The sequence below is a fragment of the Phallusia mammillata genome, chromosome 7 (assembly GCF_965637545.1).
Source record: "Phallusia mammillata chromosome 7, kaPhaMamm4.hap1.1, whole genome shotgun sequence".
Lineage (NCBI taxonomy): Eukaryota > Metazoa > Chordata > Ascidiacea > Phlebobranchia > Ascidiidae > Phallusia > Phallusia mammillata.
This window is the reverse complement of record NC_137258.1, coordinates 22,548,291-22,574,126: the sequence shown is the minus strand read 5'-3', so window position 1 is coordinate 22,574,126 and position 25,836 is coordinate 22,548,291. Positions and strand designations below refer to the sequence as shown.

General features: G+C 36.9%; 2 protein-coding genes across 3 annotated transcripts; one reads left to right on the top strand and one right to left on the bottom strand.

Annotated features, from left to right (window-relative positions):
• The first annotated feature begins 326 nt into the window (after nt 1–326).
• LOC145237492 (uncharacterized) lies at nt 327–21,520 on the top strand. 2 transcript variants are annotated; one of them, XM_080100372.1, is made up of 15 exons: nt 327–509; nt 867–989; nt 11,202–11,282; nt 12,639–12,858; nt 13,329–13,478; nt 13,784–13,989; nt 14,467–14,628; nt 15,565–15,839; nt 16,354–16,910; nt 17,151–17,267; nt 17,645–17,906; nt 18,190–18,287; nt 18,563–18,711; nt 19,183–19,399; nt 19,845–21,520. In XM_080100372.1, the coding sequence occupies exons 1-15, from the start codon at nt 408–410 to the stop codon at nt 20,372–20,374; spliced, it is 3,249 nt and encodes a 1,082-aa protein (XP_079956498.1). In that variant the 5' UTR covers nt 327–407; the 3' UTR covers nt 20,375–21,520. The 2 variants fall into 2 exon arrangements, with proteins under 2 accessions (XP_079956498.1, XP_079956497.1); XM_080100371.1 differs by having other exon boundaries at nt 12,636–12,858.
• A 286-nt stretch (nt 21,521–21,806) lies between these two features.
• On the bottom strand, nt 21,807–25,367 carry LOC145237602 (syntenin-1-like). Its single transcript, XM_080100527.1, has 8 exons — nt 25,225–25,367; nt 24,952–25,042; nt 24,468–24,626; nt 24,036–24,169; nt 23,462–23,637; nt 23,058–23,229; nt 22,687–22,778; nt 21,807–22,283 (listed from the first exon to the last, which is right to left on the bottom strand). The coding sequence occupies exons 1-8, from the start codon at nt 25,273–25,275 to the stop codon at nt 22,232–22,234; spliced, it is 927 nt and encodes a 308-aa protein (XP_079956653.1). The 5' UTR covers nt 25,276–25,367; the 3' UTR covers nt 21,807–22,231.
• Nucleotides 25,368–25,836: the final 469 nt, after the last annotated feature.

Sequence of the window (25,836 nt, the reverse complement as noted above, 5' to 3'; positions counted from 1 at the left end):
CAACTAAAATTGCGCGCTACATAATAATATGCATAACAGGTCATCGATTTTTGTCGTCAGTGATGCTACTAGGCCTTTATTATGGATACCAGTGATAGTTGCATAAGTTTGTGTAGGCATTAGGAGGCAACTCTCTTTGCAAGTTTTTCCTAGAAGACAGTTAAAGATGAAATTTATTTGTTTATTAATATTTTTTTTCAACTTGGTTTAACTTTTTTCACAAATTATGTATTTGAAAGTTAAGTTGATTGAATGGGCAATTTTGTTTAAACCAAAGACACTATACAGGTTCAAACAGCATTGTTTAAGTGAGCGTTTAAGGGTATGGACTTTCATGACTTTTGTGTTTTTAAAGTGTACTATGGGACTTTTATGTAACTGCTAAATTGGTTCTTATGAGGTAATTAATGATGTCTAGTGGTGAGCTTGCTCATTTTCCGCACCAAGCCAGCACTGGTGTTCTAAATCGACTTAAACATCGAATCGAAACTGTTCAGCACCATTCTCATGTAATAAAAACCATATATATTGAGTTAATGTATTGTTGTTATTTAGTCTATTAAATATTTAAGTAATTTAATTGCCAGCAAATGTATTTTGCCCACATACTTGAGACATTGACCTACAAGGACTATTTTTAATTACCTGCATAACAATTGTGGTTGTACTTGATAGGAGGTACATATATGGTTATTAGTAAGCATGTGGCTTCAGCATTATAATAATAAAATATAACTCTACTATATAGCAGAACAAATAAATTAATATGACAAAATTAGATTGGTGCATGTTTGGAAAATAAACAACAACCACATATTTAATTTGTTGCTGATTGTTCAAAATGATAATACTTGTTTCTTTTGTAGGATTGTCAACGCAGACATAATGACACACAAGCCCAGCGCTCTGAGAATGAACGAATGAACACTAATTTCCTGCTGCAAAAGGCACATGAAAACAAGATTAAGAAGACTGGGAAGTTCAAAACTGTAAGTAAAGTAACTTTTTGTTGGAAATAGTTGCCTTAAAAAAAGGAAAGAGAGAATACTGTACCAAACTTCTGTTGGTTCTAAAAGTAAAATGGTTGTAAAGTTTTATTGCAAATAGCAATTAAGTTGAAAAAATAATTCAATTTTTTTTCTTGTTCATAATGATCTAAATATTGCATCTATTATATACTTTAATATCAACAACTTTACGTTAAAATGTTACACACCCTTTTTAACACTACAATAGGCAGCAAGAAAAAACTCAATATACAATACAATTGTATATACATGACACCCATTAAAACTAAGTCTGCACAACCTGTTGCCAATGAATGCCTAGGGCTAACACAGTAGTAGCGCCCTGCTGCCAAACAATTACTTAGTTAAATCCTTCGAATTGCGTATTCGCGTGCCAATACAATGCGGCGTCGCTGCAGTTAGTTATAGCTGTTCCAATAAGCTGTATTGCAATAGACGAATGTTTAAGTCACTGTCGGTGATTAGAGCTACATGCCGAAAGTGTCAAATAAATACGTATATTGAAAGCAAGAGCGGCTAACGACCCATAGACCGAATAAAAACCGCATTAAGCTTTCCGTTTTCCGTTCGGAAACACCGCAAAAGACGTATTGTATCGTTACCACATTCTTTATCGCTTTTATACAATGTGTACATTACCACAATAAGGTTAGATGCGTTTAGGTGTAAAAACGAGATATTTTTGACCAGTGGCTTTCTATAAGTGCTGGTTAAAATCATTATAGCACTAGAAGGTCACACTTATTTGTTTATCCCCCGATGTCGCAACAACAATTACGACATAAAACAGAACCAACTTTTCCATCGGAACTCCTGATGGTGACGTAAAAGTGTCGAAACTTACGGTGGTTACCCTGAATGGCGACACACACACACACACACACACACACACACACACACACACACATTGTAGACAATACATTGTGTTGACTGTTTCTCATTAATACGAAGTGGGGTTTGCCCAACAAGGCTCAAATCCAATTCGTTGGCACACAGGGTGGTTGCTTTTGTGTACAGGACATTCCGTTTTCGAGCTACTGGGATTTTTACCCCGCAACGCGTTAGGGCATTACACAACAAGTTTTATAAGACTCGAACATCGTTGGAATCGTAAATTCAATTTCGTTACGAAACAATTACGAGGTTGTTGTTTTCGGTTTCGGGCTGTGTTCAAATGCAAATACCCGTTGTTTCGTGTTAAATTTTACCACATAATTTCAACCACCTCTACTTTTGTGTGAGACGGGAAATTTTTTTGCGAACTTACCTAAAACGTGTTTGTCTGTCACTTGAAATTTTGTTTTGTGTAGTCCAAATATCACATACGTATATCGTCGATTCTATTTGAATAAGAATTGAGAATGCCATTAAATCGGCGAAACCGTTATTATTTATTATACATTGCAAAACCAAAGACACAGACTGATTTAAGTCGACTGGAAGATACATTTTACCATACGTATATCGTAAAAGTTTCATGTGTAATCTACATAAAACTGTCTGTGTCGATACAATAATACCGTTTTCAGCCCTCTTACAAATTGCGCTTGTGTTATTATGAACACCTGTATTACTGGTTCTTGCGCAATACGCAGGATAGCAAATTAACCCCTTAATAGCGCAATGAACCTTTAGCGACACACAGACGGACACAACACAGGCTATGTGCAGTTTGTCACGCGTCTTGGAGCAGACGGCGTTTCCTATTTGTTTGATTGTAGGTTAGTTTGTTTACCAAATGCGACCCATCAGTAAGGTCATGGTCAAAGACATGCATGTTTTTCATGTTGGTTCTTTTGCTTTAGGAGAACGGGTACAAGTCCTTTAACGTGGTTAAACACAACATAGGTCAATTAACCGCTTAAAGGTCATGTACATATAGTGCGTTTCTTAATACAAGCCGCCTTTAGATTCCCACACATTCAACCCCGAGAGGAAAGAAATTTTGTAAATGTTTAAACCCAGTTTCCCACTATAACATGCGAAACTGAAATCAACTATTCCCTAAAGCGCTACCCGTTAGCCACACAAACCAGAAAAGCTACCTGGAAATTTGTGTTTACCCAGAGTTCCCAAAGCAGGGCAAATTTAAAAAAGGTTTCGGGGCAAATAAAATATGGGTATTTTCTGTTTTGTTGTGCGGAATTAGTGTGTACATGGAGACTTGTTAAAGGTAAAGGTTGACAACCTCTGCTGTACAGTACACAAAAAACCAACTGGTACTTTTTCAATCTTTTTAATGTTATGCTGATCAGACATCAAATTATGTTGGCCAATTGTCAGAACAAAACGCGAAAAAATAAGCATTTTTTACAATACAGCACACATAGGCAGCATTTGTTTTACGCTGGGAACCATGCGCTATAGGTTTTGTCGTTGTATTGCCGGATGTGGTCGAACTCTGCGACAGTGGGGACCAACTACACGATGCTTTTCCTGTGTTGTTTTATGCCGCCCGCGACACAGCTCGCCAGAACTACGTGTCGACTTCGCTGATTGGCGGTTTGTGGTGAAGTATCGCCCTCAGGCGCCTGGAGTGTCATTGCGCACGACTGCAAAGGCATCGTCTTCGTTCTTGTGCCATTGCCATCTATGCCATGCGCGACTTGTTGCTGCTTTTTCAGTTGGTCTCACTTTGCAAGTTATGTTTTACGGCGTGTGCTGGTCGTTAAAAACCGGTGTTACGCCCTCAAAAAGTGACTGGTGCCGCCGGGAACGACTGTTGTGCCCACTACAAACAAAATCCATGCTACTTGGTTACTTTAGGTAGTTTTTAATTCACTATGCGTTACAAAAGCTGTTTGATGCTTCATAGTGACCACAATTTAGCGTAAGATGGATGTACGCTTTTTGTTCAAGATTCCAAAAGTAAACATTTAGCGCAACATGAACATTTTTTCGAAATTTTAGTTTATTTTTCTCGTCCAAATTAAAGTGATTTGAAGGGTTTAAAAATGAGTAAGGGTTGCCTGAATGTGTGTGAATTTAGCGTTGCTGTGGAAATCCTTGACCTTTGTATTCTCCTTGCCGCCCTTTCTAGAAGGAATGTTCGGTTGCTTCTTATCCATTCTTAGAAACAAGTTTTAGAAATGTTCTATAATTGCTGTTTGCTGCATCAAGGTAACCAAAAAACCCGCAGTTTTGCATTTAACCAGTTGGACAAATCTCTTACACTACAAGTGGTTCAACCCAACAAATTCGAAACAAAACAAAACTTCGTCGTTTGTTTTGCCTTGCTTTCTCGTGCTGAGTTATAAAACGCATTGGGCCACGCGTAGTGTATCACCCAGCATCATTTGATTGACGTGTCCGGTGTAGGTGTCACACGAACAGCCCCAACACGTCCACTTATCAAACTCTTCCCCACTTTAAACCATTGTCCGCCATCGCCTTCCGTTACGTCACAATACCATCAACAATCACCATCCCTCAAAAGTTTGTCGCAGGTCTCCGGAGGTGATGTTTATGTTAGTCGAACAACCCCAATGTTTGCCCATTGTGTTTTTGCCAACTGACAGTAGTACATCGTGTGTGTGAGAACCTTTGGCAAATTGGGTTTCAGCTTTTCATCTAGGTTAGCGGTCTTGTTCCCCTCATAAGCTTTAAACGCATAAACAACAAAAAATACAACTTTACGATTGATAACTGTACTTTCGTAAGCATGACGTCACACTACGTTATTATGTCGTCACGCAATTTTCGTCAACAAGTATATTATGTGCCTACATGCACTTTTCTGCACGAACCGTTACCATAAAAACGTAAACAGAGCACAACATTTACAATCGTTTGCGTTTCGCTTGGATGCGTTACGTTGTGGTCAGCTGACTTGTGTGAACTCACGTGACCCCAGTACCAGTCACGTGACAAGAGTCGTCACGCGTATGTGGGGTGAAGCAGTGGCATGAAGCCACGGGATTGGACTGAAGTGTTATGTGTGTTTGATCGCGCATTGTTACCACGATGTTTGTTGGACCGGAATGACTTGTGTGGGTGTGTGTTATGTAATATGGACTGCAACGACGGCAAAACCAAAAAAATCTTGTGTATTTATGCGTCGACTTTCCCGGGGATTCCTAAAAGTTACTTCAAAACCGAACTAATCAGACTCTTGCTAAGTACAGACAGTGTACACTGTTTAAATCTGTGGGTTGGTCGTATGGGTTAATGTAACCACTGCACTACACTCTAGTTTGTTGGGAATAGATCTTTTTGCAGATGTAAGTTTATGATGTTGGGATTTGCGCATTTTTTGACAATTCAAAAGAATTTTGAGGTTAACTAACCTTCCATAAAACTGATTAAAATCTCACTCAAATCCCGCAACTGTCGAACACAGGTGGTGGTTACGTAATTGTACTAAAAAGGCTACCGAAAACTACTGATAAACAAATCACCCAGTTGCTTGTTGTTGCGAAGAAGCTACTACATAGTAAGGTGGATACGATTATGAAAATTAGTAAATGCTTCCCCTACAAAGTTTGTTGTTGCGTGGCAACGTGGTTTTACAGTAATTTCAAGGTTTGTACGTCGACTTAGGTAAGGTTTAATTCATATTTGTCGACACTCCTAATTATCTTTGTATAATTGCAACTACCTAAGGGAGGTATCTTGCTGCCCCCGGCATACTGTTTGTTGGTTTTCGATGCGTTGTGCCGTAATTGTGGTTAAATAAGATGTAATTATGGTAAACCTGATTTCGATACATAAGCCTTGAGTGTTGTAGGCTGGATGTACGTAGCATATGCGAAGTATTACTTGAGATGTGCAAAATATTTTCAAATCTGCTTATTTTAGTTTTTTGTACCAAACCAACCTGACAAACCTTTAAATTTTCGACTGTATGTTTATGTGTGATTGTATCGAACTGGTGACGTAATGCTGGTTGTATGTTTTGGGGAATATTACTTTTGTCACTTTATATATTTACATTTGTCATGCGAAGGCATTAAGAGCGATAAACGTAACGTTAATAAACCAGTTACTATGGTGTGTTTAAACCGTTTAGATTTGGCGTTAAAAGGTAATAAAAAGTCTTGGTTTAAACAAAACTTACTGGTAGTATTTGTAATTCGTCAAAGTACTTAGGTAAAAAACACAAAAATTACTGTCAAAAAACAGTCCAAAATCTAAAATTTGAACTTTAAATCATCGATCACACTTAAAACGCACGAAAACAATGACACTATTCTAGAACGTATGACGTAACAAACAGCTTTTCATTGACCTTGCACAGGAGCAAAACCTGAGAACAAACGGCCACTGTCTGTGCGCAATACACGCCTATGTTACGTCACAGTGGTGTCTGTTACGCACGAGCAGTTTCTCCTTACACGCAGACTGGATGGAAAATTGCGCGCAAGTTATTTTGCGGGTAATCTCAGCACGCACGGCCACGCAAACTGCTTTTTTTAGTCCAAAAATCGACGTAAATAGTATTTCAGTCCGTTTATAGTAACTGTAACCGTGTTTTTTTTAGTATTTTTATTCCCCTGTTACACTTTTACGTACGAAACACACGGCCCTTAATTTTACGTACGAAACACACGGCCCTTAATAATTGGTTTCAGATGCGGCAACTCAATTGAAAATACTGTTGCGATATATTCCAACACTTTTCTCGTAAAGTTTTTACTATTACATACTGTTACACTTAGCACGTGTGTTATCAAGGCATATATTTACGATGCTGCATGCAATGTTGTGTTCATCTATACAACGTTAATTATAATACCCTATCTTTTTGCAATAAATCGATTTTAATTTTTCAAAAAGGCAGGGACATCCTTGTTAATAACTGGACGGCTTGTGTCGTATATAGGGAATACCTAATGATATATAGCCACAGCAATTTTTAAAATGTTTACAATATAAAAGTATGCAAGGTATTAAATTCTTTGTCTTGTATTTGTGTTTCCAAAAGTCTGTATCGATTGCGTTGAACGGTACAAATGAACATGCAGCATATATTTGATCACAAATCGCAAACTTGTATAATTTATCGCACTTGTTGACCGCATTACTGCAAAGGCAAGCGATTTTCCTTGACTTGAGGGAGTGTAGGTTGCACTTTCTGTTTGCGAGAAATAAGCTTTCCTTCTTATCAACTGTTCCGGTTTTAAAACTCGTTTTACGTCGCATTAACATAACGCCTATTTCTTATTTTCTTGTCGCTACAATATCGTTTTATGGTACTTCGTTAAAATGTCGATAGCTTCTCCGTTTTCAGGCCTTGTTGAATTTAATTAAATCACGGTAATGAAAGACGGTTCTAGCTGACATTTCGTTTCTATTACGTCACAAAAGAGGTTAGTGACGTTTTTGGTGTAACGTCAATGGAAATGGATAATATTAAAAACGAACTACCACATTCAATACGTTAAATCCATTAGCCTTGAATGAAAATCACGCCATTTGGGGGCTATGGCATTTTTTTCGATTCCTACGTGCCTGTTACTCGGTTATTTTAAACCAAGAGCATAAACAGCATCAAAAATTCTCGTATGGGGTATCACAAAAGGTGTTTTCCCCTGTACGCCACTAAAAGTTTGCAAATAAACATTTAAAAGGCAAGTGCGCCGTTAAATAGGTCTTTTAGGGTATAAATAACCTCACAATCCCTTCCAAGCCGCTTTGGCAGGTGTTCGGGGATTTGCGTTGCCCTCATGCGGTTTTAACTTTGAGAGAAATATTGGTCGTATATTTGGAGCAGCGTCTCTTATCCCGGGGTCCAAGGCCATGAGTGGACCAAGATGTGCTTTTCAGGGGCGCGCGGGATAGACAAACAATAAAACTCTTTGGCCTTTTGTTTACAAGTTCACCAGGATCAGTTTAAGGGGATTTAACAGACATAATTGTACCTTTGAAGGGTTATTTTACTACCCTGATGAAGGCCAACCTAAATACGGCGGCCAAACGTCGGTAAAAAGACACATTTGCATGTAGAGTTGGTATCGAAAATCCAAGCTCGGCGTGGCGTCTCGGTTTGTTGTTATAACAGTTGATTGCAGAGGCAACACTCTTCCGAGTTTCGTTGTACAAACCGCAAACACAATACTCCACATCGATCGGGTCTGTGTAGCACCGGACCGAACGCCCTGGGCGATTTGTTTTAACCAGAAAACCCTCACTGACTGCGGCAAATCTTGAAGTCTTGAAAAAACATAACGCACAAACCTTGAATTTTTTTTGTGTGAAAAATAACAGTGGTTCTCAATTAAGGTTACATTTAACGTGAGGTGCTGAATCAGACTTGCTTTGGGGTAAATGTTAAAAGGAAACATTTTAAAACTGTTGGATTATTACATCAAAGTAACAATTGGTCAAATTTTGTTTTTCAAGTCGTTCAATGGTAAAACAAACAAAAAAAGATAAAGAAACTCCTGGTTTACGTATAGTTTAACTAAAAACTCACTATGGCATACACTTTGATACATATTTTAAAACAATAGACACTTACAATTTACATGTGACCAAACCTATAACCCCTTCTCTACATATACTTGCATTTTAACCCAGTTCTCTTTTGGCCTACAAACCTCAAACTTTACACTAGGGCTTAAGAAAATCTCACCTCCGGAAAACAGTAGTGTTATAATCCCCATTTACGCATGACCTAGCAAGTAGTCTGTTTAGTTCCCATGCATTTCGGCATGCGCGCCTCCCGCCAGGTAATTGCCACTCTTTGTTTGCAATCAGACAGGAAACAATTGTTGTGCGCGAACTTGCCCTCGGTGTAACTTCTTCCGGTCTGATCGCAAAGTCCCTGGTGCGGTGGTGGAAAGTGGGAGCGTTTGAAAAGGTCAACGTATTCCAAGGCAATAAAGTACTTTGGGTTTTGGAAATTAAACTAACTCCTATCGTATTGGCTTAGTAAATAAGTGATCGCTTTATAGTTAAATTTCGTGTAGTAACTTGAATTCGTTTTGTGTTAATACAGACCAGTATATCCTTACAAAACATGTTAACTTTCTAATAGTTACTGGCATTTTAATACTTTCACTAAAATATGTTAATTTGATACATTTCATATTACGTAACCTATACGTCTGTCTGTAGTATGAAATATAATACATTAAAAAAGGCGTGTTTGGTTCAAAAAACATCTCGAGATGAAATGTTAAGATTATTAACCCCATAGGTTTGTCAAAGATTTGTGTTTTGATCATAGTAATGATTTCTATAATCTGTATTTTGCCTGCGGGCTGTACAAAAACCACGGACAAAAAATCTTTGCTTTTCTATATGCGTCCTTGGTGTGACTTTAAAATTCAGACAAACTTTCTTGTAGCGTAGTCTGACTCACATTTGTAGTAAATACAAGGCATGTAAACAGGGAAGGTTCAAAAAAAAGAGAAAAGCGGAGGGGCTGTACTTGTACCCCCTAACCACCAACCCCTTAAAACACAGTCCCCCGAACAGTAGATACAACTATGATTTAGACTAGAAATGTGCTAAATCTGTACACAAAACATAAAAAAGAATCTTCACCTAAAAATGGGACACTTGCATGTTTGTTAAATTCTCGATTTTAATGTATTGTTGGATGTAGTATGAGTTGTCAATGGCCGCTGAACACTACGCAGCAATGCTTGGCACTGCTTGGGCGAAAGAGTTATTGGTTTCCGGGAAGAGATGGCAATGCCGCAATCCTAACTGGCTGTCTGTATATGTGTGATAGTAGTAATGTTTGTGACTCATGAACAAGATTTTCAAGTCGCGTACAGAACCTGGGTGGGAACTGGGGGCCGCCGTTGGATTAAAAACCACGCGAACCAGTTCTACGCACCGAAATAAGGTCGCTGTGCTTCTCTTGTTTGTCCGTAATGCGATTAAGTACTGCACGTCACTGCATTCGAATTGGTTTTCTACCTTCGCTTACGTATTACTGCGACAAATCTAATATTGTGTCGCTGTTTTTACGTGCTTCAGCCAATTTGTTTGGCGTAACATCCAGAAATAAGGCTTTGGGGATATTGTTTTTTAGTAGATGTAAAAAAATGATGATATAATTTACTTAAAACAGTATGAACGAAAACATTTAATACGATTTTGTAAAGTCGAACTTTTGTTGATTACATAACCATGTTTTACGCACGAAATACCACTCTAAGTTTCACTATTGGCAAACACACTGATCAACTTTTGAACATAAACAAACAGTATGTGTTGTAGAACACTGTGATTGTTTTCTAGTCATTGTGAGCAAAACAAGTGATGTTAAATACATTTTTGCGTTCATGGGAATTCTGCCTTGAAGCGTCTGTTTGCGATGGGGCAGGAAAGAACATATACACGCCCCAGCACGCGAAAACAATGCCAGTCCAGTCACACTAACACAATGTGCGCTGTAATGGATACCATGCCATCCTCTGAGCAATTGCTTTCGATTTGTGCGTGTCCAGTCAAGCGTGTCCAATTCCGCTCTTTTCCAGGGATGAGTGGGAGTGTTTCTTTTCCTTCTCTTCCCGCTCCTAGCGGTGCGGATTAATTGCGACCCGAACTAGCACAATGGAGCAGTTTTTTCACGCCAGTCGCCTTGCTAGGAGCTGTGGAGCGCCGAAAAGTCGCTGGCTCGTGTGTTTGCGCCCTCCCAATGCTGCTATTAAGCTGCTGCTTGGCTCAAATCGCGTTGGCCATTACCACCTTTTTATTGATTCAAGCCACTGGAGTTGTTTGGCGTTGTTTAACTTGCCGCCGATTGCTCAAACTGCTTATAGCTGCACAAGTTTACCTTGATGTGTACCTGCAGTGGAGTTTAGGCGTTATTTATACAAGGTCGTGTGAAGGTCATTGATTTGACGAACCCGCAAAAGGTCACAAATCACTAACCAGATGCCCAGGTGCTTTAAGATGGCATTTGAATGTAAGGTCTCAGACATTGCCGCAATTCAACTGTTAAAATCGGCAAAAAAACGTTATAAACCACAATCAACTTTACAACAGTGTTTCTCAAACCAAAATCCGCGGGTTTAAATGACCTGTAAAAAGTTTTCGTATCAACGTATTTTTTAACTCCATCTTTTAAAATTATTTTACATTTTCCTACACTTAACGGTTAACCCGAGGCAAAAATACCAACAGAACCTGAAATCCAATGACAAATTGCCCACACAAAGTTTTAAACGTATCGAAACCGGCCGGTTTATCAGGAATTTTCCATTTACCTTTCAGGAGCCAACAGCCCGAGCAACGAAACCTCAAGGAGAGCAGGGGACCGATGGCAGAGCGGATTCATCGGATATTACGCGCAGGGTAAGGGGCTGTATCTATTCATTTGGCCACTATTGTTCACTGGGCACCAGAAATAATGACTACTAATTTCTGGGAGCTGTTGTGCCTGCACCCATTGTTAGTTTCCGTAGCCGCATGCTATTAGAGGAATTTCGGCACCACTGTATTTTTAACAGGGACTTTTAATTTTAAACCACCTGTATGTAAATATTTCTTCGGTTAAGTAGGATAAAAGTCCGTTATGGCCACTAGAGGCAGACAATTCACAGCTGTGATAACATATAATATGTTAGAGTGTCAATTGAACCACAAAAGGAAAGAGTCCTGCAATTGTTTTTAACCAAAGTGGAACGTAAATATGCATGTTTGTATCAACTTCACCTCGTTACAATTGAAGTACTGTGCCACAGTATTGATTTTTATGCTAGCTCTGGTATCATGTTTCTACTAAGTGATAAGTGACCGTAGAGATCATAGAATGATGTGGTCGCCTTTTCCTGAAGCAAAATTATATGAAAAAAATCGTGTCCGACACAATAAATTCAAATTATTAACGGACTTTTTTGAGCCGTTGGTATAAAACACTAAGAGCATCTCAAGACAAGAAAGAACTTAACAACAATAGTCACTCCAACACTAGTTGATGGTATTTAAGGCGGGACTAGCTATCATATCTCCAACGCACACTTGAAGTACCACTTAACGCGCATTTAAACTCACTACTAGTTCAGACAGTTCATCCGTTGGTTTCAAAACAACTTATTGCGACCAGTAGGAAACTTTTATTTCGCTTTTTTGCAATTTAAACATTTTCAATGCCGGACATTTTTAAATGCATAGCTATGCAACCACATTAAATAAAGCATTATGTCTATATTTAGTTGGTAAAATTTCTTGTTGCTGGCATTTCAGGACTGCAAAATACAATAGCAAGTATGTTTCATTATGAAAGTTTGCAAAATTTGCTTCAATATTAAAATGTCAGGGTGTAAACTTTAAACTTGGGTTTGATGTTACATTGTAAATGAGTGTAATTAATATAACAATCTGTCATTTTCTGGTCTTCCTGTCTGTTGACCGGTGAAAGGAAATTGCCTGCTATCACATTGGCTGTTGTGATTAGTGTGGTCAATTAATTCTCACAGGCATTACTATAGAAAATACACAATTCCGTTAACCAACATTCAGCACATTATGACCAGTTTAACACCTCCTATTCATGGCCACTTCAGTTTTGTGATTATGGAATGTATCTATCTTAAACAAAGTGCAAATATTATTATGGTTTTGTACACTTTTGCACAAAACAATATGTCAATGCTAATGTTGTTATTCAGATGACTCACATGTAGTAATTGATTAAAAATTTGTTAGCAGCTAAAGAGGAAGCTGGAAAACAATAACATGCCGGGTTCAATGATGAAAAGTAACAACAGTTTGTTAAATGGCTGTGACTCTGGAGTGCCATCTGGTGGAAATGTGTCTGGAGATTTTATGTCCAACCAACAATTTGAGTTTGGAGGCAGCAATGGACAAGACACTGCTAAGAAGATGAAAATGGACTCAAATCAACCATTCATGGGAAATGGCCAACAAGGTATTATATTTACACATAAATTGATTAAATATTTACCAAAAGCTTAAACACATGTACTTTTTACTCACTATAACTATTTTTACAAAATAACAAAAAGAAATTCAAATGAATTCTTTCAATTAAATTGACAAAATACCAAAGATATACACACATATAGATTAATATTTTAAAGTTTTACCCTAATAAAAATAATTGTCACAGACAGGTTTTTTTTAAGGTTTGGTTTGGGTGACCGCTAAGTAGTTTTAAGAGACCGCAAGTGTTTCATTTAAATACCAAAAAATCCAAAGTCCAAATTTTGGGAAACCGCTGGAGAAATTTGGGGGACCGTTTCGGTCCCCCAAAACACCTTAAAAAAACACTGGTCACAGATATAACACATATTTATTTGTGCAAAATAGTTTTAGAACTTTATGTTTTTATTTATCATCTATCTCTGTAAATTTTAAACAAACACTTTTATCTTAAAGGTGGTGTAGGTAACAACCATTCATCTGGAAATGTGTCGAGTCTGTCTGTTCAAATTGTTCAACAGTTTAACAGCAGCGAACAACAACCGAGAATTGAAACTACTGTTAATGTGAACACCAGCATTAATTCAACCAACATGGGAAATTCGGGTAAATTGGGTTAACTTGTGTTCCTTTAATTTTAGGTCATAAATGATATTTAGAACACACTTCTTTTGTTGAAATGTTTAAAATATTGAAATTCTTCAATAAGACTGGGTTACAGAAAATTTTTCTGTTTTGAATTTACAAAAAAATAATTTGAAATTTATAAAATTAGGATTTTTTTGTATGAATTTGAAACTTGAGTATCTTACTAAATCTAAAACTACAAAAAAATTTGATGTGTTGTCAGATACATTTGCAAATAATCAACTTTTGATATTTCCAAAATTTTTAACTCTAATTTATTACAGATGGTCAATCGGTCAGTGTTAACGTCGGTTCAAAAGGAATCAAGCAAGAGATGGGCAGCCAGGAAAATGGTGGCCACACGAATCAAAACACGTTTGGAAACAACGCAAACATGGGTATGCCCACCGGAGGGCAGACTGAACAGATCACTGAAAAAATGCTTGACGGCATCTCGGACCTAATTCCTGATGAAGGGATTGACCTTGAGGTAGGACATATTAAACATAGTTTCTGTTCATAAAAAAGTTTATTTCCAGGGTTAAAATACTTTTTCATAAGTATGGTGTTTGAAAAAGAGACTAAAATGCGTCTATAGCAAAATTTACTTGTCTTCTGCCTTTGGTGTAATGGTCTACTTATTCTCTGAATTCTACCTGCCATAAAGTTTTACTCGTAAAAATATCAGTGATGTAGAATAAAGTGTAGATTTTTTTGATTGCATATTTTCATTTTTAACAAACCTTCAAGTACTTAAAACCCTTAATGGCAGTTTATAAGCTGTTTCTTGATTCATAAAGAAGTCCAACACTTCTAAGATAGTTACACATGCTTGGGGTGCAATATCACAGTTAACTTTATCATGAAAGAATAATAACAAAAATGCAGTAAAATTCTACCTCTGTATGTGTGTGTGATCATTTGTATTGTTTAGGCCTCATGAATAATTTATAACTTTGCTATGCAGACATGGTGGGATGAATTGACGAGGAACAGTGCTGAAGATGATTTCGATCTGCCTGGACAAGCACCACCTCCTCAACAAAGTAATATGACCCAACAAAACCAGGAGGCAACCACAATTAACAACGAACAACAACAGGGCGATCACTCTATTGGGAATCAACAGGTTAGTGCTGTTTGTAGTTTTAACTGGGGTGCCTGAGTCCTTAAAAGGTTTTTATTTTAAAGTATGTATGGAAAACAAATTCAAAGGCGTAATGTTCATACAGAAGATTTTGATCGCATACCCAATTCGGCAAGGATTTTATTTTTATGTAATTAACCACAATTATTAACTAGAGTTTTCATATCAAATGTTTTCATAACAAATGAGGCTTTGTATTCACATTCCATACAATATCATATTTTATGCAATTGGTGAGAACCATTTATATTTGGCAAAAAGCTTGCCCAAAAATGTTAAACTTTATACACTTAGCAACACTATTCTGCTATTTAAACAATAAAACAGTTAACTCCCAAAAAATGATTTGCATTTTTTAATGTACATACCTTTGAAAAATCTCCCCATTTGCCCAAAAATAAACTCAGCCTCAATAAACTTGACTTTTTTATACTGTAAATGTTACAATATGAAAGAATAAATAGGCCTTACACATGTAAATACCAGTACAAGTGGAAAAAGCTGGTTTAAATTACATGGAAGCGCTTTGTGATAAATCAATCACCACGACATTTGAAAGATGATCATGTGAAAACGCGAACATAGTGCCTGAACCATTTCCTAAAACAACTCAATGTTAATGTCAGAGTCACGCACAACGTAGTAAATGAATAATGTGTAATCTTGTATGCATATTAGATCAAATGTACTGGCACAAATTTTTACCAACATGTTTTCTGGAATGAAAACTACAATAAGAAGGTCATCAAAAGCTCGTAATAAAGTGAAATATATTAACAATTTCTTGTGCCATGATAAATAAAAGCACAAAAATCTAGTCCTTTAGTTTGCTGTTTGCAAATGTATGTTTATTTTGGTAAAAAACATCATATTTAAAAAAAAAACTTCGAAAAGTAATTTTGTGAATTTTTGTGACAGAACTCCAAGGAGAACACATTCCAGTGCAAAACCGAGAAAGTCGACTTTCTTTCATTTGGCCAGGAAGCCGCAAACGAAGTGTCTAGCACGCAGGACATTTTCAACAGCAACAACAACGCGTCGAACAATGCAATGTTCTCCGAAGCACCTGTTAACGGCTGTGGAAACGATAAATCACCTTTCGGTCAAAACCATCAACAAAATCACCAGCCGAACCAGACAAACCATCCGAACACGGCCACCAGCAGCAATTTGACAAGCCCTCATATTCACAGGTAAAAACAGTGAAAAATTGTGCAATAAAGCAAGCTGATAGGTTTCACGTGGATTTAGGTTTTAAAAAATGATACACATTTAAGTATTAAAATAGTTGCTTAATTGTGCACCTCAGTTAAAACTGATATTACAATAGGCATTTACACACTCTTCGACCGCTAAGGTCTCATCAGTGCAGCTGGTTGGCTAGTGTAGCCATCCAATGGCACTCCAGTTTGTTGGGAGTAACAGGTCAAAACAGTTTGCACTCTCTGCAGCTTATCATCTATTGGCTTGATGGTATCACAAATGGGCATTTACATTAAATAAAGCGATGTTACATGCATTTCCATGTGGCAGGGGGAATTCAGAAAAAGTCTACCTTGTTGTGGACTTTGTAACCCGTTAGTGGTCTATTTTAGGCTGGGTATTAATGCTTAGTGGTATCCAACAATGCCTGCCATATCAGCTGCACATGTTAGCTTTTGGTAGGGTTTAAGAATCGCAAAAGCAGAAGAGTGTTTGTTTTTGCAGGCTGAGTGTTTCTGTGAACTCAAAATTCAACATGAATCAACAAGAGCAACAACAACCACAGCAACAACAACAACCACCACAGCAACAACAACAGCAACAGCAGCAGCAGCAGCAACAACAGCAGGCTCGTCCAATGCCACACAACCCCATGCCAAGCATGAACCGAACAACCCCCAACTCCACAAAACTACCAGATGTAACCCCAAGACTCTCCCATCCACCAAACATGAATAAATCTGTCTCATCATCCCCAGTTTCATATTCGGTCTCCCACCAACCCCACCCCGGAATAGCCGGGTCCGACCCCCCTTCGTCATTCTACGGTTCCATGCCTCTGCAGTCGCAAATGAGTGCTCCATCTGCTGGGCATCCTGAAATGCAACGACAGCAACGATCACATCTCCCACTCTCGACTTCGCAGAATTTGCAACAGCAGTTCATGGGAAACCACCCAACGCATCATCACCCCTTACCTAACATGGGGCAAAACATGGGGAACCAGGGAATGTCCAAGGCTAAACAGTTGAAGGAATTGGCTGACAAACAAAGACCTGGAGGTAGAAATTATAACCTTAACGTTTTTGCATTATGATCTTAACATTTTTGGCTGTTTTGTGTGTGTTTTCTTTAGTCAAATTTTAGTTAAATACACATAAAAAAAGTTGAAAAAAGTCAATATATTTGTGTGGGTGATTTGTAAATGGTACTACCTTTTTGATTCTTTTTATTGCCAATGGTAAATATTTCTTTGAAGTTTACAGTTTTAAACACCTTTTAAATGTGTTTCTGCTTTTCAGGAGGCCAGTGGACTGCAAATGCATCAGCGACAATTAATATGGCATCCAATGTGTCATATAACGGTCAATCGATCAGCCAACAACAACACCTATCAGCTGATATGCAGACCTTTGCATGTAGGTGTTATTATATTCTTTACTTGCACTATTTTTCAAAATTGTACCTTGTTTATGTGAAAGAAGAGAAGTGTGCAAAACTTGTATACCTGTTAGTTAAGTACTTCAAGGCATGCTTTGTCAGATTTAAGTGCAGATGTAACCCATTTTTTGACAACAAGGCTTAAAAGAAATGACTTTATTACTAAAGTAAATGAGATAGAAATTTCATCAGTAAAACATTTTGATTGAACGCTTAGTTTTATGTGGTTACCTTTTTATTTCAAAGAACTATGCCATTGAAACTTATTAAATTGAGTCCTTTGTATATGTTTTCAGTACTTTTAAAAATTCTCAAGCGACTAAACACAGAATAACAAAACATTTGTCTTTTCCAGCATTCCAAGGTGGCAGTGCAGGGAACAGGAACAACATCCCGACCCCAGCAGCCCCCCAGTCGAGTAACTACGGCAACGCGGCAGCTGCGGCACAGCAGGCGGTCATGGCATGTCAACAACAACAGCAGCAACAACACAGTTTGCAGACGGCACCTCCAAGACTGTCACATAGCAACCACTACCATGGAGATAATATGTTCCCTGGCTCAATGGCGCAACCTGGTGCCGGGATGACACCCAAGCAAATGTATGGAGCACAAGGGTAAGTGAAACATTTTAAGGTTGTAGTAAAATTATCTTGATCATGAAATAAACTGGCAAAGGGCTTGTATGCTGTGAATAGATTTTACTGCAGACATTTTAACTCAAATCATCAGTGCAAAGGCATGAAAAGATCTAAAATAATATTCACTAAACACAAGTGCTGAGTTAGTTTGTTTTAAAAGTTTTTTTCAAATTTGTATCAAGTGTTCAAAACTTTAAATTTTTTTTTAAACTTAACATCTGGGAAAATGTGCTGAATATTATTATTTTTCTGGTTCTAGAAACATGACCATCCACCAGATGCAGGCCTTGAAAAACCAGCAATTACAAAAGATGAAATCTCATCAAATGATGCAGCAACGACCTGAGATGCCAAATGGTAAGATGTTGCCATAACAACCCAAAAACGTCCTTCAATCAACAATCATACAATAATGTAGCTTAAACTGGCTGCAAATCCAAAACCGCATGCAAATTGTCTACAAGCTTTTGTAGTGGACCCTTAATTTTAAACAAAGCTGTCAAAAACTGGTGTCTAATGTAAAACAAAATTAAATAAAAAATTTCCTAAAATAAATCTATTTGGTAAATGAATTTGCAGGTCGTTAGGACTTCAAATCTAAAAGATTCATTAACGAATAAATTTTTTTTCAGGAAATTTCTTTCATCGTCAGTCAGACGGAAATTTTAACCAGCCAAATATGCCACCGGGTGGAGCTATGATGAATGGTTCTGCTTCAGTGAACTTAAGAATGCAGTCATCGCTAAGTAACAATCAACAACAAAGACAAATGGTGCAACAGGTACTAATCTCGATCAAATAAAAATGATTTTTAGTTCTACTACAGGCTCAGGCATGGTATCAGAAAAAACATTTTCCTTTTTTTAGAAATTTAACAATAAAATAATGAACAATACACATTTGAAAAAAAAAAGAGTTTTTAAAAATTAAACCAAAACAAATGAGAATAAAAGGTAAAATTACCAAAAAAAATTTCTATCAGAAATATTCATTTGAAAAAAACATGTTCCTATTTTTAGAAATTACAAAATGAAAATAGAGAACAATGCAGTCTTACTTTAAGGAACAAATTTATTTCTTAAAAAATTTTACCAAAAAATAAAAGTAAAAATTAACAAAAAAAAATTCTGACTGAAATATAATACCAGATGAGCAAAAAAAAGTGGTAGTTTAAAGGAAAAATTTAGTTCTTAAAATTTTTTCCCAAAAAATAAAAATAAAAGTTGAAACTAACAAAAAAAATTTCTGGCAGAAATATATGGTGGGTCAATACCAGATGAGTCAGAAAAGTGGCCCGATGCCTTCTGGAATGGGAATTCCCTCACACAGGGGTCCCAGCCCCATCTCGCGACAAGGCTACCAGTACAATCAGGGTATGGGACACCAGACCCAGAATCTACCCCCAAGCATTGTACCATCGCGTATGAACCCCAATAGCGGGGGAATGAACAACTATATGACTCAAACAGGTTTGTAGATGATTTGTTGTGATTGGCTTCTGTATATTTTCTGTTTCAAACCCAGGATTTCTAAGCCTTTTTCTACTGACTATTGTTTATTAATGCCAATTGTTTTGTTTCAAACTTGAACCTGTTTTCCACCTGCAACCAACGCCCACCCAACATTGATAAAAAATACATTTAAGAGAAAAATATAACTCGGACATAGATTTCTTTAAACACACTTTTTTATTTTATTTCCATTTGCGCGAAATTTTATGAGATCAGTGAACCGGTTAGTTAGCATTAGTGGTTACTTTCAATGGACTTTTTGTAATAAAACCGGCTGAAAAATAAGACTTTTGTGATAAAAGCGGCTAAAAAAAAATTTTGAACCCAATCACTGCCTATTTCAAAATATGGTGTCTGCTATAGCGATAAAATGCTTAAGTTTAATGGTTTAATGTCTGTTTAGGTTGGAGCAGTGCCAACTCTGCAAACATGAACCAACCACCACAGGGTGGCGCTATGGGTATGTGGAACCGAGGACCTCGACCCCAAATGGGAAATACCAATAAAATGTTAACTAATAACGTGCCAATGGGTTCGATGGGTGCAACCCCAGGTGGGTACCAAGGGGTTTTACCTGGTTCCCAGAAAGTACCAATCAACAATGGAATGGGCATGACAATGTCATCCCACCCAAATCAGATGTCAGGCAACGGAATGGGGCTAAATCACCCCATGGGGGGTAATGTGGTCTCCCACTCCAGTGTGATGCCCTCTGGTGGTGTAAATGGGCATCAACCGCAGCCGCAACAACGTAACATGTTTTCACCGGGCATGATGGCCCAGACCCAGCAGGGGTCCATGTCGGAGGGGACTTTCCCTGCTCAGCTTGGGGGCAACGAGTCGATAAATGGGGTTTTCCCAGATTCTGCTTTTCCGATGGGCAACTCGCCTGGAGAGCTAAATTCTATCACAGACCTGTTCGATGAACCATAGACCCCATTCGTTTTGTCATTACTATTTTATGTAGTCCCCTTTTTCTTCGGAGGGAATTTCGATTTGTTCGTTTTTATTTATTTCCTTCCAGATACACAGCTGTTAAGATGGTTTTTGTTGTAAAGTTTTTCTTTTCTAATGCCAAACCGTTACACTTGGCATCAAATGCAAATAAAAATGTCCTGTTTTTTATGTTTCCTAAACAGAAATTAAAATCTTTAAAAAAAATTTCTTGACCTTTTTCTGAACTGTTACGAAGCTATAATACACTGATTTATATTTATGAAATGGTGCAGACCTTTTTGTCGTCGTTTATGTTTTATCAGTTACATTTTTTATTCTGTATTTTTCTGCTCAACCATATGGCTGGGGTGGTATTATTTTTAGCCCACAAGCTCCTTTACATCAGGTTTTTACCATTTTGTAACCATATCTGTTTCATGCTTTGCATATTATGAAGACTTCTGTACATACTACAAGCATCTGTCTCTTCTGTTTTCTTCTACACTCACTCTTATGTGACATACGACCAACGTTATCGTTGCCATTTATTTCTTGCTACACAAACCAGTATTGCCAATGTTACAATGAAGTCATCTAACCATCTTTCAGCCCCTCACATTCCAAATTGCTCAATTTGTTGCAGTGTTATTGCTTTAAAGATGACATTCGCTTTCGTATGACGTGTTTTACCGATGCCAGACCTGAGCGACCAACTCTATTTCTTTTTGTTTGTACTTTAAATTTTTTTTTGTTAGTTCCAGATAAAAGTCGCATATTTTAACTGATGCTGTTTTACCCATTTTTTAATGTCGTTTGTTTGCTGTCCGTTTGTTACGTCTTTTTCACCCCCAGTTGCAGTTGAACGTTTGGTTGCCGGTGACATTTTACCTCATAGCTCAAAAGTAACTATGAAAAAACATCTTTGCGTGCTAAGTTTTTACACAGACCAATGTTGGTTGACTCTTAAAATTGTCCCAAAGTTTGCAAAGTTACTTTTGTATTTTCATCTGGTGTTGTTGCAAGGTCAATTCGAAGGTCACCACCCTGCAATGCTTCCTTCCACCAAAATTGAACATGGTCGTTTTTATATTTGTCGCATTTTTCATTAGTAATTGGAACAATAAATGTTCAGTTGCTTCTTAACTTTTGTTATTGTAGTTTTTACAGTTTTAGAAATTAGACTTGACACATAGGATTGCTTGGGAGACCAGTTTGATTTAGTATGACACCTTCAATAGGCCTGACGTGCTATGATTTATATATGAGTGTTCCCTTAACACTTGTCTGCATGAACGCTTCAGAGCGGATCCCTGTAATGAAGGCTTGTTTACATAATAGTTCAGACGTACACCAAGATTTTCTCCAGCTTTTTTTCAAGTGTTTAATTGCACAATATTGACAAGTCAAAATGAAAGTCTTTCTTATCATACAGTAGAAAACATAAAAAGCAGCATAATATCTTATCTGTTTTAGTTACTAAATTTAAAGCAAAAGGAAAATTATATTAAACAAAGCCTGATGTTCAAGATAATTTCTAACAAGCCTGCATAATGGTGATCTTTGAAACTCTTTTAAACAACAAAATTAAGGTATACATATCATATTGAACATACAAATAACAATTAGGCAAAGAATAGGGTAGTACACAATTGTATAATAAGAAGCTTTTTACAAAACGAAAGGAATTTTAAAAGTAAGGTATAAGAGACCGCAGACTGGGATTCCGAAATATGTTCTATACAACATGGACAATGTCATATATTGGACGGATAAGTGCTGTTTGCGCGTGGTGCATTGGGTTCAACCACACAATGTACATGTACAGTTTTTTCCTGGTACAAATCATTATAATGCTTAGATGTCCGGAATTGAATGATCCTGGTTCTTCAGAATTTTCAAATTCATGCTGCAATGCAAAATAACACCAATTGAAACATCATGACATTTAATAAACTTGATTTTCACATGTGGTTTGTAAATAGACACTTAAGCTCTGGGAATATAACCTATGAAGTTGAAAAAAGCCCCAATATTAAATGATCTTTGTATGGTTAGCATCAACTAGGTAGTCTACTGGAGAGAAATGAGAATTTTTTAAATTGTTAAGTAAGGAATTGGTTGATTGGAAACCAATGATTTAAAATCTTTTACTCTGACTAACTGGTTCACAAAAGGGAAACCCAATATATCTTATGATGAAAAACACTGATTCATTTGTGACATCACACATGGAAACAACTCATTACAAGGCTGTTACAGCTATGATGTCATAGTAAACAACAATACATTGAGTTAACATGGATTTTTACCTTTTGACAATGTGATCGAACACGAAACTTGGCATGACTGTTACAGTAACTGTTTCACCTCCATCAATCATCACACTTTGGATGTCCTTGTCCTGGAGAAAAAAGTAACAAATATGTTAGGCCTACTCAGCCATATGAATTATTTATAGTGTAATTTCAAAGCCAGTGTTAGTGCCAAACCATAATAAGTACAGTCCCGGTGGGTTATGGATTTTGTCTTGTACACCACAAAACTTGGATTCAATATTTCATGGAATTATAAATTTTGGACCAATATTTTACATTTTTATTTTGCATCCAATTTGAACAATTACCGCCGAACAATTAGTATTGTATTCCATTGTGAACTGCAGTATATATCAGTTACATACCTTCATTCCAAGGACACATTGTCCATTGACTTCACACAGGTTGTGTTCAGTAAGAAGGCCGTTCCTTGCTGCTGAAGAATCTTTGACAAGTGACGTTATCTTGCCCTCCTTGAAGATGAAACCTACATGACCAGCACTGTTCTTCTGTAGGGTGATGGTTCTTTCAAATGGCCTGAAAAATGTCAAAAAATTGAGTTTCACATTTCAGAATTTAACTTGACAAAAGAATAATTCTTCTGCATGGTAAAAGTCATTTCAAATGGCTTGAAAAAAGTGTCACAAAAATGAGGACTGGATTTTAGAATTAACCTTGACTAAATAACATGGCATACATATATATATGTTCAATGTGGGATAGTGTTTGAAAAAAAATACTTTCATTTTGCATTTTTGTTATTTTTTACCTGTCTCTGATAGCAAACTCGACTTTTTGGGGGTTGCTTTTCTTCAAAATCTTCATAACTTTGTCTGTGCCATATCCAGCCAAGGTTTCATTGTCAATCTGAAGAATCTGATCCCCAAATCGCACACCACCCATAGCTGCCGGTGAGTTTTTACTCACATATGCCACAAAGATACCCTGTAGCAAATCACATGATCATGAAACATCCAAGATGATGAGTTATCAGGCACTAATGTTACAGATGACATCATAATTGCATCATAGGTAGTCACAATTAAACAAAGAGAATAAAGGCTAACTTAAAATGCTGGAACAAACAATTAATGAATTGATTTAATTTAGTTGTCTTAGTGCCCAAGTATATTTACAAAGACAGGTAACATATATGGGTAAACATGTGCAACAAGCGTTGTAATATAAAGGGTGCAGCTTGAGCCATAATAGGCTTTTTTGACCAAAAAGAATAAAGGCTACTTTTTCCGCTGACAAATAAATCTAATATCTGTTGACAAACAAATCAATTATACTCTTATTTTAACATTTAACAAACATAGCAGTGATTTGCATTCTAGTACCTTGTTGACGGACTTGATTTTCAAGCCCAATTTTCCTTTTCCGTCTTTGCAAAGGATCACCATTCTAATTCCCTGCTTTACTTCAGCTCTGCGCATACCAACCTCACCTTGGCTACTAATAGGAGCAACCATCCCTAGAATAACACAACAATTTATTTAAAGTGTTCAAAAAATACATAAGTAACTTAACATTGCAAATTATAATTCTATGTTGAACCAGGAATTGTTAAAGTTAAGTAAAATGTAGGCTTTGCAAGATGTCCAAATGTTTGTTTAATATATTATATAACAGCATTAATTACTTAAGTTAAATGTACATAAATTTAGTAAATTCTTTCACTTAATAAAGTGAAGTTAAAAAGGTAAATTTAATTCACTGAATTTCCCCACACCAGTATCAAACATAGCAGAAGAGAAAAGGGTATTAGTTACCAGTGATGGCAGAAGGCTTTTGTTGAGCAACTGCAACTTGGTTTTGGACTGGAACGACAGGAAGGTTCGGTGGAGCATAACGACGCACTTCGTCGGACTGAAGATTAAGTCCCATGTATTCATCCAAAGATGGGTACAAGCTTGCTACAGCTGGACCGGCTGCAATGATAGAATACATTTACTTAATCAAATACTGTTGGATGTAATACTGTGGTTGCTGAATAATAAAGCTGTTGGAGCAAAAATTGTTTATGATTTTATACACAATTTTTACATCCAACGTCTTTCTTTTGAGAATATTTTACTAAATAAAAATATATTATACATCATTTTCAGTAAGTTCAAACGACAAACTAAAGTTCCGACTAGATAAGTGATCAATGTTTGCAGCTAAATAAATTCAAATCGTTTTTTGCAGTCTATATACTTAGTTTACAAAAATGCAAAAAACAAAACAAAATACAATGTTATGTTTTAAACTTACCAACTTGCGGAGGTGGAACCCCAGCCGCAGCATTTTCTTGTTGCTGCATCTGCAGTGCCATGGCGGAATCATTTCTATGTTGGGTTTGTGCCTAAAAACACATTCACATATTTAATTTAAAGAATCAAAACTTGCTGGGTTTAAAAAAACCTTTAATTTTCTTTTTTTGTAAAGTAAAACTATTATCAAGAAAAAATTTATACCATAAAGGAAACGAATTGAAAAACAACAACATTTCATTAAATATGTTGTGTCCATTTTATTAAAACTTACCCGAATAGCTTGATCCACTTTCATATCTTCGAGAGAAGGATAAAGCGACATGATGCTCGTGTTTGTTTGTATAAAGTGTAAAAAAGTAGCAGTAAAAAAATCGGCAAAATTTAAACCTTGTGTATAAAACAACAAAAACAATTCAATCTTAAACACTAACCGCAAGAAAAATACCATCAATAAAACTGTCTACAGAACAATAAACTGGCAGTACAACGAACCTGACAAAGACTGAATGAACAAGAATATTTCCTTGCTTTCAGGTTAAGTACGAGCGTTCACTAAAGGCTAAGCGTGAGTTACAGACCGTGACGTGTCAGTTTGTTCCTTTGTGACGTTTCTCATGTGACCGTTACGTCGCACGTGACGTTTGTGAGCTCGTGACAGAGCAGCTCTCGAAATCCCGTGTACACAAATAGACGGCTAATGACGGTTGTCATAACTTTTCGTTTGGTTACTGCATCAATAAACCCATGTGATTTTACCTTCCGCAACATTTGGATAACCTTGTTTCTGTTTCTATTTGACCCGAAATGCCTTTTTTGTGTGGTAAAACATTTTTTTACACGACTATTTTGCTGTGGTTGTAAGGTGGATATGACGGATAATGCA

What these genes read in the sequence shown, in the direction of transcription:
- LOC145237602 (XM_080100527.1), bottom strand. Translation starts at nt 25,275, where the DNA reads ATGTCGCTTTATCCTTCTCTCGAAGATATGAAAGTGGATCAAGCTATT. An exon ending in GGTTCCACCTCCGCAAGTTG is followed by an intron (nt 24,627 to 24,951) that starts GTAAGTTTAAAA and finishes CTATCATTGCAG; the next exon opens with CCGGTCCAGCTGTAGCAAGC. An exon ending in AATGTGTCCTTGGAATGAAG is followed by an intron (nt 22,779 to 23,057) that starts GTATGTAACTGA and finishes TTTTTTCTCCAG; the next exon opens with GACAAGGACATCCAAAGTGT.
- LOC145237492 (XM_080100371.1), top strand. Translation starts at nt 408, where the DNA reads ATGATGTCTAGTGGTGAGCTTGCTCATTTTCCGCACCAAGCCAGCACT. An exon ending in AGACTGGGAAGTTCAAAACT is followed by an intron (nt 990 to 11,201) that starts GTAAGTAAAGTA and finishes TTTACCTTTCAG; the next exon opens with GAGCCAACAGCCCGAGCAAC. An exon ending in ACAAGCCCTCATATTCACAG is followed by an intron (nt 15,840 to 16,353) that starts GTAAAAACAGTG and finishes TTGTTTTTGCAG; the next exon opens with GCTGAGTGTTTCTGTGAACT.